Source organism: Nesoenas mayeri, assembly GCF_963082525.1.
Source record: "Nesoenas mayeri genome assembly, chromosome: 1".
Classification (NCBI taxonomy): Eukaryota; Metazoa; Chordata; class Aves; order Columbiformes; family Columbidae; genus Nesoenas; species Nesoenas mayeri.
This window is the reverse complement of record NC_137541.1, coordinates 68,427,648-68,438,444: the sequence shown is the minus strand read 5'-3', so window position 1 is coordinate 68,438,444 and position 10,797 is coordinate 68,427,648. Positions and strand designations below refer to the sequence as shown.

The 10,797-nt window shown below is 44.4% G+C and overlaps 1 protein-coding gene across 1 annotated transcript; it reads right to left on the bottom strand.

Moving 5' to 3' along the window:
* Window positions 1-8,909: 8,909 nt before the first annotated feature.
* On the bottom strand, window positions 8,910-10,466 carry KCNA6 (potassium voltage-gated channel subfamily A member 6; the record flags this gene model as incomplete). Its single annotated transcript, XM_080349851.1, has 1 exon — window positions 8,910-10,466. The coding sequence occupies one exon, from the start codon at window positions 10,464-10,466 to the stop codon at window positions 8,910-8,912; it is 1,557 nt and encodes a 518-aa protein (XP_080205977.1).
* Window positions 10,467-10,797: the final 331 nt, after the last annotated feature.

Genomic DNA, 10,797 nt, shown 5'->3' with positions numbered 1-10,797 from the left:
GAACTAAGAAAGGTAAGAGAGGGCATGTTAAGCTTTACTCTGTCAGATCAGTGCCTGGAATAGGAAATTATTCTGCTAACCTCTTCAGGCCAGAGTGGCCATTGTTATCAACTGTTCTGACATGTTCAACAAAAGCTGTGGAAGATCATGCATAACAGTTGATTGCTGCATCTAAAATCAGATAACTCAGCTGAGCAGCAGCAAAGTTAGCTCAAGGCCTTACTCAAAATTAGGTGCAATACAATGTTCCAATGATTCCAGGGAGCTCACAGTAGTGAGGAATTACTAGAGACCCCAGGAAAAGAGGAAGATCAGGAGAGAGCTGGAGAGCTTTGGAGAGGGAGAAATATATAGAGGGAGAAAGGACCAGACAAGGTCAGCAGAGGTTCCAGGTTGAGGTCAGCAGAGCAATGAACAGAGATTAATGACTTTTTAAAGGGCATGAACTTCCCCTCTATCTACAGACTATCTCCTGGAGTGATCTGATATTCCCTACCACATCCTACCCAACACCTAGGTCTTCTTTCTCTTCCCCCAGACCCATAAAGAAAAAACATCTTCCAAGACCACAGCTATTCCCATAGTTCTCTCTCCTATTCACACAGCCCAAGAATTAAATGATAAAAATCATCAAGATTTAGCGTTTTGTACCTAAATGTGTGCAGTATGGCAAATGAGCTGGAGGACATGAAAAATGAAGGTAGACATTACAATTTCTCATATATTTGGCATCTCAAATACATCCCAGGTGTAGGAAAGGACTCTAGTAGACAAAATCACTGAACTCAGGCTATTTCTATTGCCTGTAACTACTTTCATCTTATCTCTTTCGTATATTTAAGAAAGTCTATCTAAAAAAAAAATGGGTTTTGCCTTCACTTCTCCTATTCAACCTGGAATGAGCTTTCATTTCTCCTTCTCTGTCTGCTATATGAGAAATCACCTTCTTCTTTCCAGGGTAAATTTATTCATAGCCAGTTTATGCTCTCCTGTTCAATGTTACCTTTTAGCTTAAATAGCTGTTACCTATTTTGGCTACTCTGCCCTCAGTATTTTTGTAACTATAGGTCTTTTCAATCGTTTGCTGGCCTAGAAAAGTCAGGCTCTTCCAGTTTCCTCTTGCAAAGCACTCTCCTTCACCTGATCATTCTTGCTGTTCTTCCATGCACCCTTTCTGACCAAATATAGGTCACAAAAATGCACACAGCATTCCAGATGAGGCTTTACAGAACTAACATTTCCCAGGTGGTACTGAATGTACTCCTTCTGAGACTTTGAAAGACTTGCACGTGCAATTTTTACGGCTGTATTACTCTGGTGGCTCAGTAAGCGACCCTGTCTGATCTCAGTATCCCCAGTCTTTCTTCTCATCTGTCTTCCCCAAGCTTGCCACCAAAATCGTTACCACAACTTTAATTTCTGTGCTCTTTATTAAAATATCCTTCAATTTCTTTAAGTCAGTTATTCAGTCACCTAGTTCTGTGTCCTAATCCACAGTTCTGATGATGACTCTTAGGTTGCTTCATTGCTAAATTTCATAGTCTCAACTCTACTGCTAGTATTTTAAACAACCCAGGACTGATACTTGGGAAACTCCTTTAAGAACCTATCTCTTGTCTCACACTGCTTATTTATGCTGTTCTTTACTGACTCTGATTCTTCTATTCACCCTCATCTGCCCCATCTCAAGTAGTATTTTTCCATACAGCACATTAATGGCTTTTATATGAAGCTTTTTGTCCAGTTTTATGGAAGGCATGACTGAGATCAGTAGAGTCAGAGCAGGAATGAAGTAGCCCAATTTGTTTAAACTTAGTATTCCTGGAAAATGGAGACTCTGAAGCCAGCAGATATATAGCAAACCTGCCAGGACTGCAACAATTTTCACATAGCCATAACAGCAAAAAACTGTAGGAGGGGTAGAGTTTGTGTCTACCTCTGCTTCCCTTCTGTTATTATATTACCTAAAACTTGCAATTATGCTTCTTTAGCTTAAAAAGCTCTATCTCCTTGGAAAACATATCCAAACAAGAGGAAACTGACGGAAATCAAAATGGGAAAGCGGTCAAGAATCTAGGACCAACAACTGTTCCATTCAGCATGGGGAATCTGGTGACCATGCACGCCCCACACCAGCCTGACTTCTGCTCCAGCCAGGCACATGGGTGTCATGCCAAGGACACAAAAGAGCTGAGTGTGGCACAGCAGACAGGTGCTCACCTCCACCTTATGGTATGGTATGATATGCTCCACCTGAGAGCACCGTAGCTGATAAGCAAAGAGGCTATGGTCCAATTCTGTTTTCATTGGGGATAAATTTGGAGTCACTTCACTGACGTCAGTGGAGCTATTCCAGAATGGCACCAGTGTAAAAGAGGGCAGCATCTGCTTCCTGAAAATGGATGCCATCAAGCTAATTGAAAACAACAGATGCATCAACAAGCAGCAAGAGGAGACAGTAATGTTCCAGTTTTCTTGTAAAATGCCATTTAACTTCTCTCCAGAGAAAAGAAGAGAATAAACCAATACGTACTCTAAAAGCTAAATCTTTTCTCGGTGTGAATCGTGTATGACCTTTTATGTAAATGGACCGGTGTGTATCTACAACACCTAAAGACATCTATTCCAGACATCTGCATTTACAGCCCTCTTCTCTGAGCCTAATTCTTCTCTCACATTTACTTAAATTAGGAGTTACACCATTCATATCCTTAAAGATACATTTACCTAATGTCAGGTAGAGAGCAGAATTGAGACCTCAGTTTTCTTTAAATAAACAATGGCTACAATGCTAATTAAATTGGGTAATTTAATTGGTAAATTTGGTAGTTAAATTGGTGTACTTGTGTTTTATAGCACTTTTTGACTAAGGGTCTTCTAAAGCTTTACACCACTGAGTAAATATCTTTATATCTATTTAGTGAAAGTGAAGCCAAAGAAGGACTTACTGAACTTTCAATTATATTTTGTATGGAGACAGACCTTACCCATGAGTCTTGTCTCCAATGAATAGGCAACACAGCTTCAGTAATTTAGGGTGACCATGGAAGTTGATGACCACCTTCCCTCCTCTAAATCCTTTCCTTTCTTTCACTAAGAAACAGTCATACACAGGAAAGTTCAATCTGTTGCTTAAGCTCCTCTTAATTTACAGTACAGAAAACATGGATATTTCCTGCGGTGAATGTTTATCAATGAATGTTTATGCTTTAGGATCATAAAACCCACACTGATCACAGTTATGTTTCCCAAAGTGTAAAACTATGCTAAAATATTCAATATCTTGTGCCAACTAAAGAGGCCCAAACAGACTTCCCTGGAGCAAGTGGAAACCCTGCCAGTTAGGCAAGGCATACAGAATTGACATGTACTAACAACATAAGGTACACTAGAAATCAAGGTCACTGCAGTCCCTGTCTGCTTTCTCCCAAAAGTATTCTTCTGGTTTTATCTCCCTGACTAGAATCTTGTCTCATTTAGGACATGGCCCTGCACAAGAAGAGCTCCTTCTTGTAATTAACCTGTAATTTCATCACTGTCTTTGGTGGCAGCTAAGGACACTCAGCATTCATTGGCAATTGTTCATTTTATCAGAGGATTAAGTCTTTTCATCCTGCAAGCACCTGTTCCCATCCTTAACTTTATGTGTAAAGCAGATGACTGCAAGCCAGTGATCTGACTCCGAGCCTGCTCACAATATGGCTACAAATGTCTTCAGAACAGGATTTATTTAGAGTGAGAGCTGCAAAGAGTAAGATGAAGAGATCAGACTGTGCTTTTGATTACAGCAATGTAAAGAGAGCTATCTTGTGCTTATAGGGCTGCAGCGGAGGGCAGGATCTCGTTCAGTCTTAGACTTATCTATGAACTCATCTGCATATTTCCACCATTAAGAAAAGTTGCTTTTATTTTTGTCAATATAAACTTAAAGAGAAGCTTAACTTTGCTGAGTTTGGTAAACTTACTTGGACTCAAGTCAGATGAGAGCTTTTGGGAAAGCTGTGGTTAACTCCTGCTGTGATCTGCAGATCTTTCCCTGATGCATACAGGACCTCAAGAAAAGAACAAACAAAAATAAGCATTTCAACAAATAGTACATATGCTTTGACTTGATGCAGAAGATTGAAGTTGCAGCCCAATATAAACCAAGGTAGTTGTACTAAATGGAGTTTTGCCAACTTCAATCAGCAGATGGTGAGGATCTGGCTCATACTATATTTTTGTAGTTTATAATTATCTTTCTTCACCTAGAACCAGATTCTCCCTTTAGGCTGCAAATCTTAATTAGGAAATCCTTTCTCATTAATTGCAAGAAACTCTTATTCATTAGTTTCACAGATGAAAAAGAAACCTTACCTACTTCTGCTATAGCAGCATATACTGGAGCTGTTTGTTCCTTTGCTTTTAGAGAGTATGCTCTTGTTTTCATCACAGTATGGAAGACGCTTCAGTGCTTACCCTCTCCCGCTGCCGTGAATTTCCTTTATTCTCATTCTTCTTCATCTCCATAGGGATCTTTGTACACTGAATGAGAAGGCCTAGGAAAAAAACACCAAGTCCAGTCACCTTTGCTCCCACAGCTGCTCTAGAAGTGAATTTTTATCCATGAAAGCTGGATCAAAAGGAACAGAGCCAAAACAGAAAATTGCTCAAAAATCCCAAATTGCAACATTTTCCAAACAGGAGCAGAACAGGCATTTCATCTTGGAGGTAAGTGTAGGAATCCAACAGTACTACAGACTTTGAAATATTGCAAAACAGCTCTTCATGGCTTTCACCCTTACAATCTTCTATGTTGCTGATGAGTTGCAGATAAAAAAATGTGCCCTCAGTAAAATTCTTCCATTCCTTCCTTCCCCACCTCCAAGAAGATGATTTCTGTCTTGTACTGCTTTGGTGCAAAACATCCTATGGGAAAATTATCCAGGGAACTGATTGTCACAGAACAGCTGAGGGTTCAGAAAGGAGCAATAGTCTCTTCCACAGCAAAGAGGAGTTTCTGTTTGTTTTTTTTTTTAATGTGATGCTTTAGCTTATATTCCTTGTCACCGAGCACCTAGATGACTCTACATTCACAGGCCAGTTGTGCCTCAGCTCCTTGACTGTGAGTGATCAGATTGTCCTTCACACAATCCCCACCTATCTGTATGCAAGGATATACAAATAAAATCCCTTCCTATCTCCTCATTTGCACTCTCTGTTTTCAGATGCTGATAATTGTCTATCTGAAGTTGAACAGGGAAGTTGTACATGATATAAGGTGATGGGATGATCTCCAGTAAACAAAGAAAACAGCTGTAAAGATATGGTGCTAATATCTGAAAACTGAAAACATTCAATGAGTGCTTTTGCTTGTAGCCAAAGTCACGGGGTAGAGAGAAACAGTCTGGGAGGTTGTTATGGAAACGAGTCCCTGGAGGTGCCTACTTTGCTTCATGAGGATGTGCTTTGCCTTCAGAAGGAAATAGTTAGACTGACAGACAAATCTGTATTTCAAACATCCAGGAGTGAGTGATAAGGGCTGAGAAGTTGAGGTAAGATTTTTGAAAACGTCTCTGTGATTTCTTGATGCTAGTCAGTGGCTTGGGTGTCACTATGTCTTTTCAGTCACTTGAAAGGCTCCTTAATAAAAATGTCAAATTCTGTAAGTTCTATAATGTATAGTATTATTAATGACTCAGGGACTTCACTGCCTTGCTTTTCAGGAGATGCTTAGAGAAAGATTTACATACTGAAACAAAAGTCCCTAGGTCACAGTTTCTAAGCTTCCATTAGCTTCTCTTAGATCTAACAGAGAAAACCCAGCGTGCGAACCCCATTCCTGTTTTACACATTTTCATTTGCACTTTATTTTCAGAACTGAAAAGTGTGGATGGCAAAAATTGCACAAAAACTATCTGTTTGCAACGAAGGTCTTTCACACCAGCGCTTTGTGTGTACACCTGTGTGTGTGCCCGTGTCAGTGTACAGACAACACTCTGGCTAGAAACTCACTGCTGAATTTCACCTGAGAACAGGAAATCTCTTTACAAGAGCATCTCTATAAGACACTTTGGGATTATACTATCAGTAATTTGTCTCAAATCTCTTTTTGTTGGAGTTTCCATGCCTGTCTGTCTGTCATGCTGGTCAGGAGAATGACCTGTTCTGAACAGGGAGGGCTCCTGCCTGGCAGGGGCATTGGGGTCAGGCCCAAGGGAAGAAATGAGCAAGGGAATTTTCTGACGTAGGCTCAGCATGTCTCATGCCTCCTCCTGAACTCATGCTTAACCTGAGTTTTTTATATCTTACTTTGGGGAAACTTTTATCAGCTGATACACTCAGGCATAAAATAATGCCAAACATGGACATTCTGCAAGGAGGCAGCAGTAGTCTGCAAACATCCCTCTTAAATAGCAGGTTATTTTGCTAGTTTTTTGTGCATCTGCTACAGTAACACAAAATTTGAAGAAGAGTCACTCTCTTCCACTCACAGAAAATATTTCATTATACTGACCCTGAAACACAGCTAAGAACAACTGCAGCTTTTTACTGAATTAACTCAATGATCAAGACAACTTTTTACACAAAATCAACAGAGATGTCACCATGCTCATCCTTCCTCAATCCCACTTATTCACCAGGATTACTTACCCAACAGCTGGTTACATGCTTCAGGGGATGCAGAATGGCTCCCAGGCTCCAGACTTTCACAGATATTTGCCTCAGTCTTGATGAACCAAAGAGCAATTAGGCACCTATGTGTTCAGGCAAACTCCTCTCAGCTATAGAGCCCTCACCACAGCATGCTTGTGTCTCCCAGACTGACCTGCAGTAACTGAGACAAGTGGCATTTTGCTACTGATTTCAGTGAGAGAGACAACAGAGGTTTTCATGTAATGGTTGTGCGCTGACTCCAGGGGAGATCCCTGTACATTAAAAACCTTTGAGAAGACAATGGGACTCTGGAGAAAAGTAGCAGCTAGGATTTACACAAACAACTTCTACCATATGATCAGGGCCCAGATGAAGAGACACCACAACAAAAGAACTCTAGGCATGGAGCCAGATCTCAAGATGATGAAAAACAAGCAGGGTATTGAAGATGCAAACAGATCCCATCCAACAACCAGTTCTGTAGCCAATTCTGACCATATTAAAGTATATGCCTTTAGCATTCTTAGCTTTATGGTTGAAAAGCATAATATATACATATACATAAAATGTATTCTATATATTTTGCATCTTGATATTATGTCTCATTTATGTATTACATGTGTCACATGCAATATGTAGTACATTCTAATATGCATATCATACAGCATGATGCAAGACCTTAATGGCTGCCTTTGCTTTCATACACATGCACACATGTGAATGCAGAACGTACACTTATATTTAAAACAAGAAAGACTTTTCTTTGCAGGAAAATTTGCCAATAGAATCTGAAAGCATCCATTTCCCCTTCTCACCCACTGGCAGCATTTGAAACATTTTAAAGTTAGGTGTAAGGCAGGGCTGATTAAAAAAAAAGAAAATATCTGGGAAGCAAAATGTCCATCGTAAGATGCAAATCTCTGGTTCCTTGGCAAATCTAGCACTGCAAGCCAAGCTATGCGTTCTGCATTGCTAGCATAAGTCACTCTCATAAAATCTAGTGCATGCAAAAGACATTGCTGTGCCTTGTATCCATGAAATACCAACAACTGGCTAGATCAGTAATACAGCAAAAGTATGTCTTCAAGGATAGCTGTTTCTCTCCTAATTTGAAAGGTCTAGGGTATGTTGTTGGGTTTGTGCAGATGGCTTAGGGAAGTACCTATCCATGCCAATCTCAATCTCAAATGCTGACACATTTACCCTGGGGTAATTTATGCATGTGACACACTAAATCAGTGCAATCTTCAGACAGCATGGATGCAGCTGTCTGTGGTTGGTGGTTTTCAGCTACATCACCAAAACACCAGCATGCAAACTTCCCTCAGCTATACAAACGCTTCAATAAAAATGCAGTGGAGTCAATTGCTCTCACATGCCTGAATACAGAACTGGATATCTGGAGCATAAAGTACATCTCATTAAAAGCTATTGTGTGGAGATAAACTGCAGAGATAACAAATGAATTTATTCAAACGTGCCTTGCATCAGAAGGCATTTACCACTATTAAGTTGGTACTGTAAGAGCCAATTAACGTCAGGGCACTGGCATAAATAAGGCTCAAATAAGCTCAAAACAGAACCTTCACCAAGCCTGTTGATTTCTTTAAGCTTGTTTTTGATAAATGGTATATGGTCACAAGTAACAAAGGGCTTTTGGATTTCTGCACCTTTTTTGAAACACAAACCATGAGGATCTTTAGCACACTAAGGGTTGCAAAGAAGGAAGACATCCGCTTGCTGACTTTCTCCTACAGCTGCAGAAGTCACTGTGATGCTGGCTACAGTGTTTCCATTATTCAAAGGCAATGGCATGGCAGGCGTGACTGATCCCACAGCCAAGGGCACTGTGCTGGCACAGGAACTAAGGGCACAGCTTGAGCCAGATGTTTGTAGCCTGTTTAACTATTCGTTCACTGCAGAATCCTTCAGCTGAAGTAGTGGCAAGGGCTTCTCTGCTAGTGGAGTAGAAAGGCTAGGTTTCAGAGCAAATATTGGATTAAAGCAGTCTTCAAAAACAGAGAAAGAAATTCACGAGGGAGTGGGGGATGACAGCTAGCACTCCACAGAATAAAGCAAGAACATTTCTGGCTGCACACAGTAACAAGAAACAGCAAATCAGGACAGAAGAGCCCATTATCACAATCATTCTGTTTACGGTATCACAATTCACAGTCTGGCATGTAAATGCTGAATAGATCCAGCTGCTAGTAGGAAGACGGCTGTGCAGCAGCCTGTAGCTCTGTGTCTGGACCCAAGGATAACAAAAATGATCACACCTCTGTCAGCATTTTCTTCTCTTTATAACCCTGGTTGTTGGGAGGAATGAAGTTGGAATATTTCATGGACTCCAGGTCTTCTGCTTCCAGGAATTCAGATTTGCTGAGAGACTGATTACTGTCCCCCTTCTTGGGCTCAGAGAAAGGTGACTGCTGCTGGCCACAGGTGACATGGGTGTACTGGCACTGCTCTTCATGATCAGTCTCTCGGTGGTAGAAGTAGTTGAAGTTGGACACGATGACAGGGACAGGGAGGGCAATGGTGAGCACACCTGCAATGGCACACAAGGAACCAACAATCTTGCCACCGATTGTCATGGGATACATGTCCCCATAGCCCACAGTGGTCATGGACACCACTGCCCACCAAAAAGCATCAGGGATGCTGGTGAAAAGGGAGTCAGGGTCATCAGTCTCTGCAAAGTAGACAGCACTGGAGAAGAGGATCACCCCGATGAAGAGGAAGAAGATGAGAAGGCCCAGCTCCCTCATGCTGGCCTGGAGAGTCTTCCCCAAGATCTGTAACCCCTTGGAGTGTCTGGAAAGCTTGAAGATCCTGAAGACTCTGACCAGGCGGATGACTCTGAGGATGGCCAGGGACATGGCTTGCTGCTGGCCCCCATTGCTGCTGCCACCGGGCTGCTGTTTTTGTTGCTGCTGCTGGGCCAGCTCAGTCCCCAGAGTGATGAAGTAGGGGATGATGGCCACAATGTCAATAATGTTCATGATGTTGCGGGAGAACTCGGGTTTGCTGGGACAGGCAAAGAAGCGGACGAGGAGCTCAAAGGAGAACCAGATGATGCACAGGGTCTCGATGAGGAAGAAGGGGTCAGTGAAGAAGGGGCCGGCGCCAGCAGCGGGGTGCAGGGGCAGTGGAGTCCCGCTCGGCGGGAGTGGCGGCGGCAGCAGCAGCGCTTCGTCACCGGGTGGTGCCGCCTCCCCAAAGCCAGGTTGGGTGCCCTTGGGCTCCTGGCGAAACTCAGGCAGGGTCTCCAGGCAGAAGATGACGATGGAGATGAGGATGACCAACACGGAGACAATGGCGATGGCCCGGGCTGGCCCGGAACTCTCGGGATACTCAAAGAGCAGCCAGACCTGGCGCTGGAAATGGTGCTGGGGCAAGGGCTTTTCCTCCTCTTGAATGAAGCCCTCATCCTCCCGGAAGGTCTCGATGGCCTCCTGACCCAGCTGGTAGAAGCGGATCTCCTCCAGGAAGATGTCGAGGGGCACATGGACTGGCCGGCGGAGCCGCCCCCCGGACTGGTAGTAGTAGAGGATGGCATCGAAGCTGGGCCGGTTGCGGTCGAAGAAGTACTCGTTGCGAAGCGGGTCAAAGTAGCGCACCCGGCGGCTGGGGTCACCCAGCAACGTGTCAGGGAAGATGGAGAGGGTCCGTAGCTGGGTCTCGAAACGCAGCCCCGAGATGTTGATCACCAACCGCTCGCTGCTGCAGCAGCTGCCGCCGCTCCGCTCCTCGCCCGGAGCCTCCGCCTCCGCCTCGCCGCCTCCAGCCCGCGGGGCCGCCAGCGCCAGCGGCTCCTCCGCCCGCATCCCGCCCGCTCTGCTCCGCGCCCCGCCGCCGCCACCGCCTCGCCTCCTCGCCTTCAGCGGCCGGCGCCGCCGCCCGCCGCCATCCGCCCGCCGCCCCGCCTGTTGCGCCTCGGTGCGGCCGCGCTCTCCCGGTGGCTCCGCGGGGCTCCCGGCTCGGGTCCTGCTCCGGATCCGGCTCCCGGCGCGGCGCGGGTCCTCCTCCGGATCCGGCTCCGGCCGCGGCTCTGGGGTGCTCTGCCCCGCGCTGGGGCACCGCGCTGCTGCACGGCGCACCCGGCTCTGCCCTTCCCGCCGCGCACACACACACACACACACGGGAGGGGGGAGAGAG